A 22,273-nucleotide genomic window follows, 5' to 3' on the forward strand; every position below is an offset into this window, starting at 1 on the left:
GAAGTTCAAACAGGCTTCAAACAGGAAGGCCCTATAAAAAGCTAAGCCAACTAAGGCTGGCTTTCATAAGCCAACCAAGCTCCATCAAAATATTTACCTCTGGCCAAATTATAAGAGAATGACAGATGTAACTGAGTCGAGGAAAAGGCCAGACAACTCCTTTAAATCCCTAATTTTCTTTAATTCTCTGATACCAAATATTGGGCAACCCTGACAACAAGCTGGCCTATTTATGATTCGCAGAGTGCTCATCAGGGTTGTCTTCCATTAACTGCACACCCTAGTAAGAACTACTCAAATGCAATGGAAAGATAGAACTGACTTTCAAGTTTGCATGAAATTTGAGTTTTTCTATATCCAGACAGCACTGATCAATCCCAAAGCAAATGAAAGCTTAGGCTGCAGACAGTTTTATCAATATTATTAAGTTATTACAGTGAGATCACCTTACCAACCCCCTTACCCCCCAATGCTTTTGTCATAGTCCATCGGCAATTAATTCAAATAGATGGGTCCACATAGCTTCTTAAAAGGAAAAGAAAAAAAAAAAAAAAAAAAAAAAACCACCAAACACAACAAAATGAAGGAAATCTGTCGTTAAAGCAGGGAATTCAAGTACACAAAGCGTATCTTCACTGCAAGATTCTCAATACGAAGAAAATCAAACAACAAAACTCATGTTGCTGAGGGAATAAAAACAACCCACATTCCCTGTGCTATTCAATTTAAACCTTTGCCAAGCTGAAACTACACTTCACCAGATAGCTGCTGTTATATCAGAAGCACCAATTTATTATTGTAGGATAATTTTAAACACGGGTCTAGATAAAGTAATTTTACAGAGAATAAATTAGCTTTGGGAAAGGGGCGGGGGGAGGGGAGGAAGTAAGTAAAATCGATTTTACCATTCTTGTGGCATTATATTCCTACTATCTTATTTGTAAGTGAACTCTACATTTCAGAAGAACTTGAAGAACTTCAAGTTGCTGCACTTGAAAATAACCAGAATCTGTATTCAACTTTGGCAAGTCATTTTTACCATTTCTTGTCTCTGCAACAAGCTCTAAGATAAAAAAATTAACTGATCGGAGGTCCACTGAGGATCTTGAATCATCCATGTATGATAGGCAAGTATTGCAGTAGTTAAAATTATATTGTTTAAAATTATAACCTTGTTTTATATTTCTAGGTTTGCAGTTTTATGAAGTGTAAAATTGCATGCATTAACCTTCTGCCATGTCTACGAGACTTCTGAAAAAGTACTCATGCTTATGCAATGTATTTCTAGTAAAATGGGGGAAGGGGGGGGAACAACAAAAAAAACAAACCATGCAAAAAAACCAAGCAAACATGCCTACTTTCCAGTAGCCAAATAAACCTCAGATGAATTACTGAAAGCTTTATGTGCATATATTAAAAAATATTAATCTGGAACATACATCCCACCCACATTCATGAGCCGACCAAATGCACAAGATATAATATACGACAAAACACTGGCTTTAGTGAAATCAATGTAAAAGAGCTGTAGCCACATTTAATGGCTCTTAAATACATCAGATTTAGTATTTTCCAGGAACTGTTCCATGGCTGGCTAAGCTTGCTGATGTGTATGTTATTTAGTACAAACAGACCAAATTCTTTCTATCAATGTAAGTGCCACTGTGCTATAAGAGATCTTCTGGGTCATCAAGGGCAAGACAAAATATCCCTGAATTCCTTTCATAAGCCAACCAAGTTCCATCATAAAAGCTGTTTCTGTGTTAAGTCTTCATGTGTTGACTGTGAAATATGATTGCCCGAATTTTCAAGAACCCTCCTCTAACTTCATGGTTTGTGGACCATTTATCTCCATATATATTTCTGTTCTAAGCCAGGCCTATACCTTGAACAGTCCCTGTTTGTCTCAGTGTTGTCTCTCCCCCTATTCACCTTGCCACGATCTCAACTTACTTCCGTATGGCCAGTCACTACTCATAAGCACACATACAAACACACTTAAGTGTCTTCTCATAAAACAGCTTCGCCAGGCTTTCACCATCTTATGTACCCTTCTCCACAACTGTTTTCACTAACTTCATTTTTTACTTGAACAAGGAATTACTCAGGACTGAAAATGTTATTAACACTAGGTTTCATCAATGCTTTTTAAAATGGCATTAGTATCTTCCTTACTTGAAACACAATTACTGATGAACCACATACTATTTGCAGCACTGGCTCTTCCATGTCCCACTGTAGTCAACCATTAGCCTTATGAGGAATTAAGCAAGGAAGCATCAACATCAAAGATGTAGAAGAAAAGTGAACAGGAGGATTTTCCAAAGGTCTATCACACCACACTGAGGGAAAATTGCAGTTCCTGCCACACTGACTGCATGTGATATTCCAAGATTGGGACTAAGCGTATGCAGCTTAATAAAAATGGAAGTCACAGCCTGCAAGAAACTATACTTGCCTAACTTTATATAAAAAAAAACACCAAACAAAAACTACACCAAAAAAAGTCTGAACTGGCTAAATTCCCTAGTATATGTATACAGTTTATAAGTTTTCATGTAAGTTATCTTTCTGTGGACATGGAGGACACTGGAATACCATGCAAGTTTTAGAACTCAATCACAACAACTTAACAGGATTAATTAATAAATAAATCTATAACCACATTTTAATGCACAAATTACTTATTGTCAGTTTTAGTTGAAAAATATCTATTTCATAGCAAAACAACATCACAGGAACAGCTGGATGGCAGTTTTAAGCTCAAATGAACCAGCATCACAGGCTGACAAGTCATCTCTCTGATTGCTTTTGAATGGCAGCACATGCAGATTTATTCTCTGCCGTAAATTAGAACAATTATTTCTCTGCAGTTCACTTTTTATTTCAGACAGTGAGCCCCCGCACATATTTTTAAAGGATATCTTCCCTTTCCTTGATGATAAGTTCATTCTGTTCCTCTAGCTGTCTGATCTTCTTCTCGAATGACTCCTGTTCAGCTTTCAGCCGTTCTTCTGTCACCTCCTTTTCTTCACTTACCCTGAAAAGAATATGAGAAAAATAAAATATATGCCCATAACCACAGTGCCCGAGTTACAACTCCTCTGCTTCCCAGGTAAATGGATATCACCCTCTCCACCTTTAAACAGGTGAGCTCCTCATAATGTTTATTTTATTGTATGACATTGGAAGATGCATATGACTTTATACAATACATTATTTTTCCAAAGACACTGGTCTCACTAGAGTACATGCACATTAATGGGCTGCATGGAACAGCAAAGTAAGGACCTAAACCCACAATAAGATTTGTGCAATTTGGTTCCCTGCAGCATAATGAATAAACACTGGGATCTTTGCAAGCCTAGGACACGTAGGTAGGCAAGCCAAATGGGAGAGTTCAGCTACCAAGACAGGAAGAAAACTGGAAAACTCTTCCATTTCTTAGTGCATAAACTAATTCTTTCATATTTACTGGTCAAATATAAAGTCCAGAAAAAGAATAATTATTTTTTTTAGCTTTCTACAAAAGAAAAAGTCTGTCCTCTTCTGAGAATTTTAAAATATCAGGCTGCAAGAATAAATTTTCCCTTCTCTCTGGGCCATGGCACCCTGTATCTTGCTGCTCAGTGTAAATAATTGGATCAAGATTAAAAGATGACAATGTGAGAAAGGTTTACAATGATCATTTATTCTGCACCTCAAGAGCAGGCTGCAAAAATAATTATTCTGATATCACATAGGCAGCGACCACTATGCACAAATGATCCTGTAACTATGCTAAAAAACAAGGCTTAGAAATCACGGTTCTATAAAACCTCTACAAAAACATTAAGTAATGAGCTTAGACTAATAAATATTATTGCTCTGCACTTAGCCAATTTCTGTTGCTGAAGGCTCTTAAAGTTCAGTCTCTTACGATGATGAAACAGCTGCTACAACACAGGTGACATGAGACCAAACTAGTACAACTTTTAGCAAACTTCAACTTTAACTTTGTTTAAGTGGAATAATCCTATAGGAAGAGTAAGGGAGGGGAAGTATAATACATATCTATATAATACATATATACTAAGCCTTCCACTCACTCTTTAGATTCATTAACATTCTTAACAGAGAACTTCCATTCAAAGAGTGAGCCATTCCATTTGACATCATGACATTTCCCTTAGGAGGACACAGATTTGTTTTGATAATCCAGTAGAAAAGCCATAAATACCACAATTGAGTCACCCCTCTGGGGGTGAACTACAGACAGGCAGTATTCCCCAGCTCTAAGATCAACTCACAGCCCTTCCCACAACAGTTGAAGCAGACTGCATGAAGTTGCAAATAATTAATAATGCTAAAACTCACACCTTTTCTCTACAACCCTGGAGGCAAAAAAGTAACATAGAGCATATAATCAAATTCTGTAAATTAGGGCAGTTTGAAAGTTCGGAACAAACTATTAATTGGAAAGTTTCTAAATTACATAAAAAGAGACACGGATTTAACATAAAAAACATTACACTGTTCATGTGCCCGTGGTCTCATTTACAATCCTGTCCCTGGAAGTATAAATCAACTCATTCTTAAGCCCCTTTCCCTTTACTCAAAGGTTGTCAAAAGTGATGTGGACACACCAGAAAAACAACAAAAAGGGAACCAGATGTATTAACTCTGGATCCATCCTAACACCTATGTACTCCTTAGTTAAGCAGGCAATAAACTTCTGAAGACTATCTACTATCCATCCGTGCTCCTTGATGCATTTACAACAGTACATATGCCACATGCTGCAGGCTCAGGCTTTTGCATCTAACCACAACCAGTTTGTTTTCTCTGAATCTACAGCAATCATATAAGTGGCTATAGCATATATGACTTTCTTTCATGTAACCAGTGAAAGATGAAAGAATGTCTTCTGTTTCTTAGGGTTAAAAAAAAAAAAAAAAAAAGAAAAAAGTAGAGAACAGAGAATAAACCACACCAATTGGAGAAGACAATGAAGACAGCAATGACCATGTAAGATGAGACAGGAAGGAAACAAGAACAGTGGAAAATAAAATCAGAAGGGAAAGGCAGAACAAGCACCACCTCGAGGACACTACATAAGGAAGGAAACTCGCTTCCTAACTGCTGGAGTGATGCTGCACTATAAAAAGAGACAACTGAAACACCAGGCACCAAAGAATATTAAAATCCAACAACAGTACAAGAAAATCACAGAATAGTTTGAATGTGAAGGGACCTTAAAGCTCATATAGTTCCAATACCCCTGCCATGGGCAGCGACACCTTGCACTAGACCAGTTTGCTCAAAGCCCCATCTAGCCTGGTCTAAAATAAGGTAAGAAAGAACAGAGCACTAGAGAAATTAGACTAAACCTAGCAGATTTTACCCATCTCCACATTCTCTGATGCGCCTTGTATCAGTCTGCATCACATGCACGTGCTGTTTGTATTTAACACAGATCACAGCAAGCTGTCATACTCCCAGACACATGAATATATTGTGCCACATATCTTATGCAGTAAATGACTGAGAACAGTAAGTGATCTTAGAAGAAATGTGGCAGTATGTGTTTATGTATCACAAAGCAGGAGACAGCCCATAAAGGGCAGGCAAGATACAGAAGACAGTTACTCACAGGAGGTGGCAAAAGGAAGTTAGAGAAAAGGAATACAAGAATGTCATCAGATTATGTTGGATTTATGACACATCCTATACATAGCTCAGTGAGATTTTTTTATATACTTATTTCTTTGCCTTCTGGCAGAAAAAAAAACAAAAGATTTTTAGCAGAATTAGGAAAAACTTCACTGATGACAAACAGAAATATTACAAGGCTCCTTAAAAGGATTTTTACTTGCTTTTCATCTGCCCGTGGTCAGAAAAGAGCAGTGAAAGAATAAAGACATTACAATTACAAAGGGCACAACTGCTCCCCTGGGCAACACACTGGTGTCTAGCTCCATTACCGTTGTTTGCAGGAACAAATAGAGGACCAATAGCAGAAGCAAAGATGACAAATCAGTAGAATTATTCCAGCTGTTCAGAATTATTCTAGCACCATTTTCTTACTTGCAATTTACATGCACCTATCTTATGTCATAGGATACACACCAAATTTGTTTGAGATTTGTTCTAAACTCAACACTTCAAAGCTTACATAATTCTAGACATCAAAATAAAGATATTATTTTTATTTTACAGAAAAAAACTCCTCTGTAGGAAATAAAAAATCATAATGCAGAGATTTTGACAAAAAAAAATCCTGCTAGGGCATCAGCTTTAGGTTTCAAATTAATTCCTAATTCACCAGTTCCAACTATTACGGTGTGCTCCCAAGTCCACTCCTGATACTAGTAGTTCTGTGTTATCTGAAGAAGGAATTGATCAACAACCTTGCTGATGACACTGATTCATTCCACTGAGTAACGCAGGATTGATGCTATCAAGGTGGAATTTTTAAGTACTGCACAGGTCAACAACGATTAAAGTTTCACTTGTCTATTGAATAACTGGCATGCACAAGAAAAAGCCATAACACATCAACACTATGCTAGGGACAAAACTCAAGAGAACTCTTCCTGACTGAAGGCTCTTACAATCTTTACAAAGGAAAAGAGCTGAAAAGACAAATCAAAAATAGTGTTTCCTATTTTTTAAAAGTGTTAGAAAAAATTGAGCTTCTACAAAGAGAAGTCTAAATGCATTAAGAGCTGCAACCGAGCAAATCAAGAGAGAAGACAGCATAAATAAAAAGCAGACACACTACACTGGGAAGTTCACTATCAGTCCTAGAGTTGTTGGGAACATTTACTTTTTAGGCAATATTCACCTGGTATTAGTCTGCCAACTAGCTAGCAAAGATGGAAAACTTTTGGTGACCATTCTCAAAAACCAGAAATTTTAAATTCCAAGCAAAGAATGGCAACTGGAACAGGCAAGGCCACGGGGGAAGGAAAAATGGAGCAAGGACTAAGATAAGAGCATGATCCAAAGCCCAGCACACACAGAAATCATGGAATGAAATCAGGTATTCCAAGGGAAAGATGCACTCCAGAAAGATGAAACAAGAAGTCTCATGCCAGAGTTGATCACAACATGCCTCTGGGAAAAGTGAGCACCAAGTGACTTTTAATACAAGCACTGCAGGAAGAAATAATGGCAGAACTTTTCTCTAAGGACACTTCACAAATCTGATATATTTCACCCAAGTATCATGGGCACTTTGTATAAATTAAAAAAATAAAATAACAAAACCCCTAACGATTCAAAGACATAATTAAAATCACTACAGAATGGATAAATCTTAGGATATGCAACTTGCAAAATACAAAACTAGATCTCACAGCATGAATTTATAGCCACAAATGACTTTTTAAGCAAAAAAGGTAAGTGTGATTGGTGATACAATAATCCAAGGCATGCTTTCCCTACCAACAAGAAGCAATTTCCAGACAAGCTTAGGGATATCTCATTTGCAGTCTCACTGCCTGACCAATTATTGCACAATATTGCTCCTAAAGTAGCACAGACAAAGCAAAAAAGAATAAAAGATCTTGACATTGAAGTTAAAGCCAGGTTAAATACAAGGTAGTGTAACCCAGGAGAGAAGGTAACTCAAGAGGCTACACACTGCAGGTCTGTAATACGGGCTTCCAGAGGCAAGCTGTCCTTCAAAGATCCTAACTGCCGAAAGAAAAACACTTAAACAGCAGATATACGCTACAGTAGTTTTACTGTCCTCCTTTGTAATGCTTTGCAGTTCTGTAACCAAATTAACCTTCTGTTTTGATTCCTATTTTCACCTTTTGCTGAAAAATTTCAATTGCAGTTGGTCAATTTCATCTTCGTATCAGGAAGAAAAGCAATGCTGGTAAAAAAAGGCTAGCATCCCAGACTGCCAGCACCCTACAAAGGGTTTAGGAATCCAAGGACTTGGGAAGGAGGAAGCATTTTCTCTGCAAGGGACACAGGGCTATCTGAAGGCTGTTTAACAACTGCTGGGGGTGCAAGTCATTCTGGGCATGCCAGTGGTCTTTGCCAGAAAGACACTAATCTGACAGCAAAAACCACCTTGTATCTCATTTGAAAAGGGCAATCACTCCTTCCCTTGGGTGGATAAGGGCATTATGATACCTTTCTACCTAAACTGCTTTCAAAGATTTGTTTGCAAAGACAACAGGGAGCCAGCTTTCTCTGTGTTTATCTTATCTGAAGAAAGAAAGAATACAAAGTAGATAGATACCAATCCTCACCACTAAAAACAAAAATTAAAATTTCATGAACCATTCTACCTCACCTAGTCAATGCCTCTGTTCATTCAAAAGCAAACTGAAGATGTGAGCAGTACAGGCACATGTGCAGCAGGGAAGAAGTATTTATGATGTACATGTCATAGTGGGAGCTAGAAAATCAGAGTACTATGGCTGTATATCAGTCAGGAGTGAAGTGAATGCTTGCAAGCACGCACACATTCACTCTCTCTGCAAAGGAAGTTATGACCCTCTCCATTCAGCCAAATGCTATGACAGAGAGCGCTCTCAACATCTGCATATCACTTCAAATATTTCATTCCACAATACTTCGTACCCATTCCTGGTATGGTGTCTAGCAAGTCCTTAATGCTTAAGAGCCAAATGGCTGGGTCTCAGAGGACCTTGTGCCGCTCCCTCTTGGAAGAGGCTAATGTGTGCTGACACTGGTGCAGACTACAAGGGCAGAATTCCTTCAGCGTCTTCACCATGTCACTGCTCATTTCATTAAATAAGCTAATGACTGCTTCAGGAGTAGCCTGCAGTAATAAAAGCTCAGAGAAAGTATTTTTTTGCCTCTTAAAAGGACTCTGCTTGTAGGAAGAGCTAAAATTTGGCCTTACCATGCCTGCCACTTTCACCACCATGCCAGCAGCACCTTGCTGAAAACACAAAGGTGCCATGCCAGTTGTTTTTGACAGTAACAGCTTATCACACTAGAGAATTTCCCATTTACCACAAAGCACTTTGGCACTCATAGGCCTGGCTCGTTCTACTCAGAAATTCATCTACAAAAACAATTCAGAAGGAATCTGCTAACACAAAGTTCAAATTAACAACATTCTTTTACAGTTCGGACCCAGTCTGTCCCTCTTTTCACATACAGGAAGATAAACTGGATATAGAATCATAGAATACTTTGGGTTGGAAGGGACCACCACAGGTCATCTAGTCCAACCCCCCTGCAATCAGCAGTGACACCTTCAATTAGATCAGGTTACCCAGAACCACATCCAGCTTGGCTTGAATGTCTTCAGGGATGGAGCATCCACTACCTCTCTGGGCAGCCTGTGCCAGGATTTTACCACCCTCATTGCAAAAAATCTCTTCCACACATGCAGCCTGAATCTCCCCTCTTCTAGTGTAAACCACCACCCCTCCTCCTGTTCAAAGAAAGGCAAAATAATGGTTACATTTACAGGTGGCAGCATAGAGCAAAAACTAAGATTATTTAGCCTAGACAGGAGGATTAGAAAGGATCAGTTGAGTTCATTCTTTCAACCCTGTCTCAAAACTGAATTTCATGAAGTCCCTAACGGCTAACATTGATGTCAGCTACCAGAAGCCACACCAGAGCATTACGGAGCATTAACTGATTTTTTTTTTTCCCAAGGAAAGGTTAATAATATAGCTAGTATTGTAATTCACTCACATCAAGACAAAATCTAACACAGCAGCATATTAGCTAATGCACAGGCACACACCTTCCCAATGTTCAAAAGTATAACAGGAATGAGAGTTGGAAGAAGAGAAGAAGAAAAAGGGAGAGAAATTACATTAGGTCTCCTTCAGCAGTCACAGAAGGCAGAAGAAAGACCAATATCCTGAGCTGCTCAAGCAAGGGGTTAATCGTATTTTGCTACTGGTTTCCACCGAATTTTACAAGTGTCTTCAAGCAGGCAGTCACTGACCAATCTATTTCTGTCCAGCATCCCACAACAAACATGCCGGAACTAGTCAGAACTACCCTCATTTTCATCATAAAAGTTAACAACTTCAGGAAGAGTGAAGTATAGCTCTGGTCAAGAGAGGTCTTTATTATTCCAAGTATTTACTGCAGGACAGTCTTCCTGGAAAACTTTCAGCAGCCTGCTGGTTCCTTTTCTTCTCCAAAACAGCAAAGAATGTTTTACTGCATGTAAAAACCCTCCATCATTGCACAACTAGGGATGAAAATTATGGAGAGTTTTAAAAAAGTGACGAGGTGAGCGGAATTAAAGTTCAACTTCCCTATTACTCTGCAAAGGACTTTTAATAACATCCAATAAAAATAAGATTAAGTTTAAAAATAAAAGAGAACTAAGTATAAAATAATAGTGTTCCACTAATTTTACTTTTCAAAATTAATGTTGCTGCACTTTCTATTTTTCTTCGAAGAAATGTCAGGCAGAAATATCAAACTGTCCTCAGGGAAAAATCACAGCATCTGAGATTTAAGAAGAATCCCATGCTCAAATGAGTTAGTGTACTACTATTCACCAGGGAGCAGTGTATTATGAGGAACAATGTAATAAAAGGCTTTTTTTAATATTAGAATATACCTCTATATATCAACAGTGGCAACAGTGTCCGAATAGCTCCAACATCTGACAATTTGTAACCAGCCTTCCCAGCAATCTACTCTTTATGACAGCCTTAACTAGACATTTTCTAACACATAAGGTAGGATAAAATAGCGTTGCAAGCATGAAGAACTTCAGAAATTACTAAAATACTGTATAGCGAGAAATCCTATATTGGTAAAAATTATTAGCAGGCAAAATGGTCCACTGGATGAGGATAATCAGAGAGAAAATATTCCTAGCTGCACCCAAGACTTATTGCATGACCTTGAGCAAGTAACTTAATTTCACTGCCCAAATTTTCCAATATAAAAAGGACAGTAATGCTTGCCAATTATTGCAGACATGAAATCTATGGCAAAATGCATTTCATTAATATCTGAGAACCTACATTTTGTTCTAGAAAAATTGTGCCTTTATAAGTTTGCAGAATTCTTTATAAATTCTTAGTATGGACACTAACTTTAAGACCAAAGGACCCAAGATCATCTCACAAGACACTGCCCCCTAATGTGTGAGGGCCTGCTAAAGTCCCTGCTAAAAACTGAGACGCGCTCCCTACAGCCCCTACGTAAAAAGCAGATTTCCACAAATTCTTAAGTGATAGGGGCACAGAGGGAGAGGCAAAAATCTCCTCTCTCAAATTCAACCTGTCTTTCACATCATTTATCTTCATGAATGCAACTAGCACTGGAATAAAACGTCAAAAAAATGTTTGCTGAAGCCGTGAAATTTGCACTGTTTCAGCCTCTCCTTTCACGTTATACAGAGAACTTTAATGAATTAATCAAAGCAAAAGAAAATTTGGCTAGATGAATTAAAATTATACTTCACTCTTTATTGCTCTACACGTGCAAGCATTTCAAATACTGATCAACTTGTCTCACCCACAAGATCACCAATCCACCTTTAACATGGCATGCCATGTAAGTGGTTACCCTGACAAATAAGCACTACAAATTTTCATATCAACAAAGCCTGCCATTTCCAAAAGACAATATGTGTTTATTTAAAGCACATGATACAGCAGCAAAACAAAACCCTAGCCCTGTGACATGTTTTTTATGGATGAACTACTGCAGGTCATAAAACTTTGGCTTTTGTACTCCATGCATTTAGAGGGGGGCTGAGTCAAGAAGCAAAGAAAAACAGATCAGGCTGCTTCATTACTCATATCTCTTCCAGCGAGAAAAATTACCTTATGCAAATATTCAGTTCCATAAAGCAGTTCTACATTGCTTGATGTTAATTAGAGGAATGACTCTCCTTAAACATAATGCATTTTCAGGTGATGCTTATTCCTACCTGGCAAGTTCTCTAATTAAGTTTGCAATGCGCCTCTTGTCCTCAGGACACAAATCCTTTAAAGAAGCACTCTTCATTCCTCCTTCATTAGTGACCTGAAAATTTAAAATGACATTTTAGAAAGTATTCTTTAAAGGAGAACAAATATTTCATAAGATATTAAAGCATTTCAAAACCTAGTAACTAGAAGCAGACAAATTCCAACTGGAAATAAACCATGATTTTTTTTAAATGTAAGTACAGTTCAGTGAAACAAATAACCAAATTGTGAAGACTTCTTTTAATAAACTTGTAATTCAAATGCAAGCTGCTAACTTTACTATTAAACATTTGGGTAAAGTTTTAAGACATACACTACCCACTGGTTCATACTAGAAAAAGGGCAGTAAGTTCTCATGACTTGGAAATCTAGTGCAGCGATATCCAGATCTGAGTTCACACTTTATTAGGAGCCTAAAAAAATTTTAAAAGATTTTTTTTTATTTAAAAAAAAAAAAAATCTGCCTTAGCATTTACAACCAAAACATTAAAAACAGCAAAAAAAGATATACAATGTATCATTAGTAGATTGTATAAGTCCTTATTTGGAAAGATTTTTTAATACATGCTTTTTTACACCCCTTTTTTTTTTTATCACTTATTTGCTACCTTCGTACCCACTACTTCTCAAACAGAACCTTTAACAGATTCCAGTACTTCAGCTCTTTTTAATACATTCCTTTATCACACTGGTATTTGCTATCAATGTCCACCAGAGGGCAAACTACTGTTCGTGTTTGCAGCAGCTCCTCGGATTACCGAGGTTACTGACGTTATCGACTTTGCGTTTCCAAACAGAAACAGTTCTAAACTCGAAACTGTTTTTCTTTATCAAACACTTTAGACATCAGTGACACGGTTCTCCAGCGCTAGTGCTAACAAAAATCCCAACGTGAAAGCTGCAGTAAAAACTGCTATTCTGTCCAAAAGTATTTCCACTTAATCTGATTTACTTATTCTCAGTTTAGATTTTTACAAATCTTCAAATAGTACAAACCCTCCCGAAGGCATACTGCGCTTAACATGAGATCCAAGAATGCTACCAAATGCCTTGTAGGTTATTGCCCAGGTTATTCACGACTGTGAAACGTACTGCAATTAGGGAAGCATGCTGCTCTGGCTGGTATTGTTCGGTGTCTACTCAGTCATCTGGCCCACGATTTCTTTAATAGTCAGTCATCAAAATGCTGATTTATTGGCTCTCAAAGTTGTTGCTCTTGATCTCACAGTTTCAGCATGTCCTACCTTACTTACAGCCAGTATTTGCTGGTTTAGTGTTTATCGGCTGGGGGTCGGATCTGGGCTAAGGATCTTGTTTCACTGTACTTCATAGCAACGACTTGTAATACAATAGACTCATTGATCATGAATCTGGGCTGGTATTTGTTCCCAGTGTGGTCATCACCTCTATACTTTGGGAGGTATATAATGGAAGTGTTTAGCAATTACACATCTTTTCTTCCCTCCTCGAGTGGTCAGCCTATGAAGAAGACATTCCTTCACACCCTCCTCGCGGTGGGGCTGCCAGCATAGCGCTCTGCCTCTGCAGGCATGGACGGGATTCAAACCCGTGATCTTTGGTTTACGAGACAGATGCTTTACCACTTGGCCACCGCGCCTGACCCTGCTCAGCTTCTGAGATCAGACGAGATCGGGCGTTTTCAGGGTGGTGTGGCCATACGTGCACAACTAAGCAAAGCAAAACAAAGCAGAGATGTCCAGGCTCCAAAAACAAGATCTCACCAATGTGCTGGCCACACGCACTGGGAGTCTTGGGAACCTGGAGATAGGTGCTGCAAAGGTCCATGTGGATTCAGCTCCTTTAAATCCAAGGTGACTACATTCTGCTCATCTTTTATCATCTTTGCAAGTTTTTGAGGCTGGTAACACCCTGCCATCTTCAGTGAGTGGTTTTCAAGCTCTGGCATGATGTTCCCTTCTCTTTACTTCCAAAGACACAGTCCAGTAACTAAGGTATAACACAAACCCACCACTGCTACCACCAATAATAATAACAATATGGGAAATAACAAGAGAAGGGAATAGCTAACACAAGTTAACACAATATACCACTGAACCACCTCTGAGCATACAAAGCAAACACTGGGTTGCTCTCCCCTCATTAGCAGTAATGGCAGCTGATCTACACACATCAGGAAGGAAATAACCCCTTCCATTCTTTGCTAATTGCTTCTTGAACAATAGTTTGAAATAATGGAAGAACTACATCACTTCTGAAAGAGATTTTGATTTTATACAGATTCATGTTACACCCACCTGACTCTTCAGTACACTCTTATTTTAACTTAAGTGGATTTCCCAAAGGGATGGGGAGTGGTAAAGTAAAAGACTGGATTTTATTAAGTCAAATTATATTTCAGGGCTTTTCTTGAGGACATTTGATTTCACAGTTTCCTTCCAAAAGACATGCTATTTACAGTCATACAAATGAAGAGATAATATTTTAAAGTTAACTGAATTCAACTAAACATAAGGTTGAAGGATCTGCATTTCCCATGCTAAAAATATCTGATTTATTTTTATTTTTAGCAGCCTGATAATGGAACTTCTTTAAGAAAAATCAGAAGTAACAGGACATTTTTCACTCACAAAATAGGCACAAGCTTGATCACATTAGTGAAGGAGTTTTAAACAGAAGGTACTCAAAGCTATTACTCAAACCTATGTACGTGCTGTCAGACAAACATCAGTGGTATGAAAATTAAAATCTAAAAAGGCAGGCTTGTACCATAACACATGTCAAAATGAAGCTGTGGAATTACACACAGCAACAGCTCCACCATCAAAATAAGCTGAAAAATGATACAGAGACCAAGACTATTGTCTCCTTCCGGATTTCTGTCCTTTCTACACAGCTCAGGGTAGAACTCAGTTTCATAAATGGGAGATTCTCTCACTTTATAAACTATGCCTTGGAAGATCACAATTTGCATGAAAGAAGCAGACAACTTCTGTCAAAAGGAAGTAGAAAGATGGGAAATTTTGGTCAAGACCAGTACAGCAAGCCACTAATTCATTAAAATCACCAGAGAAGCTCCATAGCTAACAAGACTTTTTTGAAATCTTCTCCAAAATTCTAATTCACCTTTCTGGTACTCAAGTCCACCTGAATGAAGAAAAGGTAAATCAGTTCTGCCAAGATTCATACTAAAGTAAAACTCAATCCATTCTCTTCAAAAGAGGATTCTGGTAAACCGTTAACACTGAGCTACCTACCAGTACAACAGTGTAAAGTGTGTTAAAAGTAAAGCAATCAGCTCTCCCTAGACACAAACACACAACACCTTTAAGAGAATTAGTTCTGTGCTTATGAGAACTCCTTGCAAAAAGAATTTTGTGAAACATTCTTCTTCCACAATAGGTAAAATGTACTTGCTTTGTTTGTTTCAAGTAATTCAGAGCTTATCTTCAAAGTCAGAACACAAAGGTTCCTGGAGGATTTGGCAAGATAAAAAAAAAAACAACAGAAGGTTAAAAGAAATGGAAAAGAGAAAGCTTCAAACACATTTTATTATCAAAAATATAAAAACATGTTTGAATCTCCAATCAAGATTTCACATATGAGGCATTCTATTGAAAAAAAAATTTAATTAAAAAAAAAGAAAACACAAAGACCATTTCTGTCCTAACAGCTCTCAGAGAAAGGGGAGTAAAATTCTCTAAACAATGCAATCAACACACCATACAACAAAACAGATTTTAACGTGACATATGAAGGCATCTGACTTGTAGATACCTAGTAGGAAGAGATACTTCTACAGAAAGATACTGCATAATGGGGGCTATTTGTGAAATTCCCCTGCATGTTACTTAACAGCCTAATTTGCAAAGTGGGTCTATATACCAGTCTACTAAAAGCAAGTACTGATAAACACAGAAATGGAAACAGGTAAGTCCAAGAATGACCCTAAAAATGAGTAATAGTTATAAGGATGTCATGCTAAAGGATGCGAAGGGCAGTGACACTGTCAAAGCAATGACAGCTGAATGATGTCTTCACATCAGAGTTTTGAACGCACATGTAAGGCACATAGCATTTACTCAGCACACATAAGACACAAACAAGGACATCTTAGCCCAAAAATCAAGATTTAACTGCATGATAATACAACAGTGATTCAGAAGCAGTCAGAAGTTTTACATCCAGCCTGTTAAGTGAAAGCATACCAAACCCTAGTGAGTAACAGACTTGCCCAAGATGACTACAATGCAAGGGAATTAACAGTACTCAAATGACTTACACAGGCCCTGTACTATACAAATCAGGTTAGAAAAATGGCACCTCTCCACAGATTTATGAGTATCACAATACAGAACAGCCTTCCAAAGGAAGCCCACTGCTCTGAAACTTCTAATGCAATAAACAGTAGAAAAAACATCACCTACTGCAGGAGTATACCAGAAAATTCAAAGGTATTTCTACTACTCAGAGTTATTTTTAAATTTTACTATCAAAAACAGAAAGTGATTTTATATGCCTAACATGAGCAGACACACCAAAATGGTCTCTAAAAGGAATCTTGCAAGTCTTGTTTCTAAGCAATATGATTAGTGCAATGAAACTGAATAGACTGAAACAACCTCGTTTGTTTGGACAGTAACATATAGATAGATATGGGGCTACTCAAAGCTACACTCTCTGTACATATGCACACATAGAGAGATTTATATTATCTGCCTTACATAGCCCCAGTTATGTACCACTTACATAAATTTGCGCATTCAGCTTTTGTTCTCTTTAGGTGGGCAAGCGATTTCAGTGGAAAAGTAATTTTTGCCAGCAAGCCACCATGTAGGTAGGCGAAAAGTGTGAGAGATTCTAAAAATAATAGCACATGAAAACTGTTTTTCAATCTAAAGATTTTCTGCCATTTTTCTACTATGCACACTCTTAAGAGCCAGAAAAATTTGCCTTTACTGACCTGCTGCCCTGTCAGATCTCCTGTGCTTCTAACAGGATCCATGGGAATGGAAGCAGGAGCTGCAGGCACCTTTAGTTCAGTTTCACTTTTCTGATTTTTTGGCAAACACCTTGTTCTTAAATTTCCTTCTGTAGCCACTCCTGAAGATGAAAGACAAGCAGAACACAGAAATTAGAAAGTCAAAAGGGTCTTGCCTCTAACAACAGGACTTCCACAAAGGCATCTGTGCTTTTAGCAGCATTTTTTCAAAAGAATAAGCATTTCAGGTGTATGTTTGCAATACTCCCCAGCCCTTCACTCCACACAAAATTTCATTAAGATGAATATATGAGCACAGCACTGAAGTGCACTCAGCCGCATGAATAGCAAAGTAAATTCTGAAACACACATGTTGTCTCTGACTGACCTTCAGTGCTAAAACCTGTGTTTAAGATGCAAAAGCATAAATTTGAGCTTCTGCTTATAGGCTTTAACATCCCCATGTTCATACAGAAGGGAGAATAACATTTCTGAAAGCCTCTTCCATGAAAGTGGAAGAATATCTCCCAGAATGAATTTTCATTTCCATCATTTAGTATCACTGCTTTCTTTCCAGGACAGAGCATAATGATCTGACATTGCCTGGCTTGAACTATGCTACCTACAAAACACAGGCAGAGATTTTTTTAATAGAACTGTTTGGCCAGTAATTTTGAAGAGTAAACATGCTACTGCAAACCTAGAGCGCTGAATTCCTTAAAATTATAATTGCTAGACATAGTGAGGACACATACACCATTTTACTAATCATCCCACATTATGTTTCAGGACCTGGTATCACTGCAAAAGCTGTGTTTGAAAACAATTAGGAAATTCTTAAAGGGGACTAGTAACACCCATCTTTTCCCCAGAGATGTGCATAAGCATGCACTCAGTAAATCAAGGTCAAGAGAACGAATTAAAAAAATAAAATAAAATTCTTTCTTTATACAATAAATCTTCATTTTAATTGACCTCTTCAAAAATCTCCAAAAGACCTGAACATCTACAATGCTTCAACATTCTTTAGAGACCACATTAAAAATTCAGCTTACCTTGTAGACTGGATAAAACTATGCTGTACCTGCAATAGAAACAACTCCCCTGAAACTGTTCATCTTATACTGTATGCTTATCTAAGCAGCAGAGTATAAATCTTCTACTGTAGTCCTGTATGTCCCGTTACAAGTTGTGATGACTCTAAGGTACTCTCTGTACTTTAAATACTTAGGTACACAAACCCGGTACCTGAAAAGACTTTTCAAAGTTTAGCATTCACAGGAAAAACCTTTTGTTTATGATTAGCAGGTCATACCTGAAACAGACACCATTGGCTGTTTTCCATCAGAAACTGCATGTGGCTTTGTTAAAGGTAATAAACAAAGACAGCAAGCTTGGCCCATAAAAGGGAACTACAAAGTAAGTATTTTGTCTTAATTTTAAAAGGCTGTTGATAAGAAAACAAACTGGCAACACACTGGGAGCACCAAAAGCAAACAAAACTTGACAGGAGAAAACAACAGAGATGGCTAAAACAAAAAGCATTATTCTTTCTTCACTGTGCATTAACTTTCAGTCTGTAATCTTAGAGGTCACCTTCACAAAAGATCCCAGGGACCAGGCCAAGTTACAAGTGCAACTAATAAGATAATGAAGTAATACTATTTATTTAAATTAAGCAGGAACCTCTTCATATGTAGGGAAGACAAATTCTGAAATAGTGTATATTCATACTGCAATGAAATACATTTTGTACTATATATACTAAGAAACATAAACAAGGAAAAATACAAAAGGTTTCAAAGGAAGTTGATCATTCTCATCTGACCATCACATGGTGAGTAACAGATGAAAGCCTTAGGACTGTTTGTCTTTATGAAGTTTCAGGAACTTTCAAATAACCCAGAGCTTTAACTGTTACATTACTTGACTGCAGAAAGCACTAAAAAAAAAAAAAATAATAAATAAATCACAAAGGACTGGGCACCATATTATTTGTGCTGTTAACAGTTACTGAACTTGAATCCTCGCCTCCTAGAAGTCACTAAAAGTAGGACTTGACACAATTCAGGGAAGAGTGTAAACTACAGCATTTTCCTTCAAGCAACAGTTTCATTTAGCTGAACATAAAGACTTTTATTCCCACATAAGTAATTAACATTATACTAAAGTGGAAAACAAAAAGACAGGGCACAAAATATCTTTTAACCCCTTCACTTTCCTCAACCTGCTAAGGTTGGCAAGTTAACTCAATTACCTGATTCCAGTACATTTACCCTTAAATGTATTTAAGTTGCAGCTGTCTTCATGCAAGAAAGTCAAATTGTGGAAATATTTTAATTAACCTAAACAAATTATAACCATAACTAAAATTTGATTTTGATAGTACAATTTCAAAAACGTGATTTAATAAATTACCGCATGGTGCAGAAAATTAGCAACAGCCTAGATATTTCCTTCTGTGGACAGCAACTTCAAAATCAATAGCCACTGTCTTGGCACTGATCACAGGCTCCCTTGTGATCTTGTTGATCCACTTTATCACTTGTAAACAATTATCACTCATCAGACTCACACCAGTTTGAGAATATGTTCACTTAGTACCACTGGCAGTCATCTCTCTCTCTCTACAAATGCTGAAAGCACTTTTGTTTTTATCATGCGATGAACCAGGTGAAGAGCTAAATAACTTTTGAAAGTAAAGCACTACTTTCCCTCTTTCCAAAAATACCAAGGTAAATCAAAAGTCCAAGTCTGGATCACAGCCCAGTCCAAACAGCTGTAAGAGCACAACTGCAACAGCAATCTCCAGGACACTGAGGAGACTATCTTCAACTCATCCTACAAATAACAAACTTCAGCACACGCGATTGCATTGTCAACTGACATACGGTTAACCTGTGTGCCAACACAATGTTAGGTAGGAAATAAAACAGATTTGCCTAAACAACTGTACTGAGTTTGCATGCCAATGTTTTGATAGCAGGGGAGCCATAGGGGTGGTTTCTGTGAGAAGCTGCTAGAAGCTTCCCTTTTGTCCAGTGGAACCAAGGTCAGCCAGCTCCAAGACAGACACAATACTGGCTAAAGCCAAGCCTATCAGCAACGGTGGTGGCACCTCTGGATAACATGGTCTAAGCTAAAAAGTTGCTGTGCAACAGCAACTGCAGCTGAACGGAGTGAGAATATGTGAGAGCAACATCCCTTCATACACCAAGATCAGTGATGAAGGAACAGAAGAGAGGCTCCAGGCACTGGAGCAGAGATTCCTCTGCAGCCTGTGATGCAGACCAGGATGAGGCAGGCTGTGCCTCTGCAGCCCATGGAGGTCCATGGTAGAGCAGATATCTACCTGCAGCCCATGGAGGAGCCTACACTGGAGCAGGGGGATGCCTGAAGGAGGCTGTGACCCCATGGGAAGCCCACACTTCCCCCAGGAACAGGCTCCTGGCAGGATCTGTGGCCCATGGAGAGAGGAGCCCATACTGGAGCGGGTTTGCTGAAGGAGCTGTGACCCCATGGAAGGGACCCACACTGGAGCAGTCTGTTCCTGAAGGATGCACCCCATAGAAGCCACCCAAGCTGGAGCAGTCTGTTCCTGAAGGACTGCACCCATGGAAGGGAGCAGTTCATGAAAAACTGCAATCTGTGAGAAGAACTCACACTGGAGAAGTTCATGGAGGACTGTCTCCCATGGGAGTGACCCCACACTGAAGCAGGGGAAGTGTTAGGAGTTCTCTCCTGAGAAGGAAGGAGCAGCAGAAACATGTGATGAACTGAGCGGGACACACATTCCTCATCCCCCTGTGCCACACTGGTGGAGGAGGTAGAGAAATCTGGAGTAAAGTTAAGCCTGGGAAGAAGGGGTGGGTGAGGGGAAGTTTTTTTTAAGGTTTGAGTTTACTTGTCATTTTCCTATTCTGACTCAATTGGTAATAAATTAAACTGATTTCCCCGAGTTGAATCTGTTTTGCCTGTGATGGTAACTGGTGAGTGATCTCTCCCTGTCCTTATATTGATTTATAAGCCTGCCAGTTCCACCCATTAGACTCCTCTAGACTGGAAAAGACCTTTAAGATCATCAAGTCCAACCATTAGCCTGGCCAATGGCTGGACTACCACCCTAATGTCTTCAAGTAGCTGAGCCTCTCTCAGCCACATGATCCTAAACATCAATGCCAACTCCTCCTGATTCTCTGAACAATGCAAACACATCTCTATAGCAAGGCTTTTACAGGCTGAATCCCCACCACCACCAAACCATCACCTACTCAATTTACGTGTCCAGCCCCACATCGTGTCTCACAACTGGAGCTTGCACATCTGCAGACAAAGCCACCGCAACTTCTCACTTGTCCCTCACAGACAGAATCACAGATTCATAAAATAGTTTGGGTTAGAAGGGAGCTTCACAGGGCACCTAGCCCAGCCACGCTGTAATGAGGGACATCTTCAACTAGATGAGACAGAACTCCCCAGCCTTCATGCCCCCCCCAGAGTCACCCTAAATCATAGAATCACAGAATAGTTAGGGTTGGAAAGGACCTTAAGATCATCCAGTTCCAACCCCCCTGCCATGGACATGGACACCTACCACTAAACCATGTAACCCAAGGCTCTGTCCAACCTGGTCTTGAACACTGCCAGGATGGAGCGTTCGTGACTTCCTTGGGTAACCCATTCCACTGCCTCACCACCCTCACAGTAAAGAACTTCTTCCTTATACCCAATGTCATGCTTTCAGTCAACTTTTGACACCCGTCATAAAAGATAGATTTTTTTCTTGCTGCCTGTTCAGTCTCCAGCCTCAGTTTCTCTCAACTCCCTCGCAAGTTTCCATAAGCTGAACCCAGTTTCCTCATTTCCTACGTATGTACCTCCCCCAGGACCTTACAGCTAGGCCACAGAGGCAGTGGACACGCAATCTTCCCTCCTCTTGGAGGCCACCTTTGCTTTCAAATCCTACGTAACCCTCCCTTCACACAGGTTCACACCCAGCCCCTCTCCACGGGCCGACCTCCCCACGCTCACAGGCGGGTCCCCCAGACGCCCTGTACCACAGCCACCATACCCTAGCCGCCCCACAGTCACAGCCCTTCCCACACCAAAGCCCCAACGCAGATACCCCCATCGCCTGCCCCACACAGCTTACAGGGCTCCCCATAACCACAGTCCTTCCCGCTCCCCTCCACGCCGCCCCCGCCCCCCAGCCAGCCTCCCAGCACGTCACAGCCCCGTCGCGCCCTCCCCGGCCCGCAGAAGGATACTGCCCTGACTCCAGTAAACAGCACCGCCGACCCCACCGCCCGCCTCCGCCATCTTGAAACAACCGCCACTCCCAGAGTGCCCCCCGTCACCCCCCCATTGGCTGCCCGTGCCG

General features: G+C 39.3%; 1 protein-coding gene across 4 annotated transcripts in view; it reads right to left on the reverse strand.

The window, feature by feature from the left end:
• KIAA1328 (KIAA1328 ortholog) overlaps nucleotides 1-22,273 on the reverse strand; it is a 181,431-nt gene that overhangs the window by 158,807 nt on the left and 351 nt on the right. For 2 of the 4 annotated variants that reach the window (XM_057408148.1, XM_057408150.1), the window contains exons 1-5: nucleotides 22,161-22,263; nucleotides 18,209-18,244; nucleotides 16,876-17,015; nucleotides 11,894-11,988; nucleotides 2,925-3,040 (exon numbers count right to left, since the gene is read on the reverse strand). In XM_057408148.1, coding sequence (XP_057264131.1) covers nucleotides 2,925-3,040; nucleotides 11,894-11,988; nucleotides 16,876-17,015; nucleotides 18,209-18,244; nucleotides 22,161-22,212 — 439 coding nt within the window. In that variant the 5' untranslated portion in view covers nucleotides 22,213-22,263. Of the gene's footprint in view, nucleotides 1-2,924; nucleotides 3,041-11,893; nucleotides 11,989-16,875; nucleotides 17,016-18,208; nucleotides 18,245-22,160; nucleotides 22,264-22,273 lie in introns of those variants that run through there. The other 2 variants (XM_057408149.1, XM_057408151.1) reach the window with 2 other exon arrangements.

The sequence above is a fragment of the Pezoporus wallicus genome, unplaced genomic scaffold (assembly GCF_028554395.1).
Source record: "Pezoporus wallicus isolate ANWC-B61680 ecotype Strahan unplaced genomic scaffold, APGP_CSIRO_Pwel_v1 contig_6996, whole genome shotgun sequence".
In the NCBI taxonomy this organism is placed as follows: Eukaryota; Metazoa; Chordata; class Aves; order Psittaciformes; family Psittacidae; genus Pezoporus; species Pezoporus wallicus.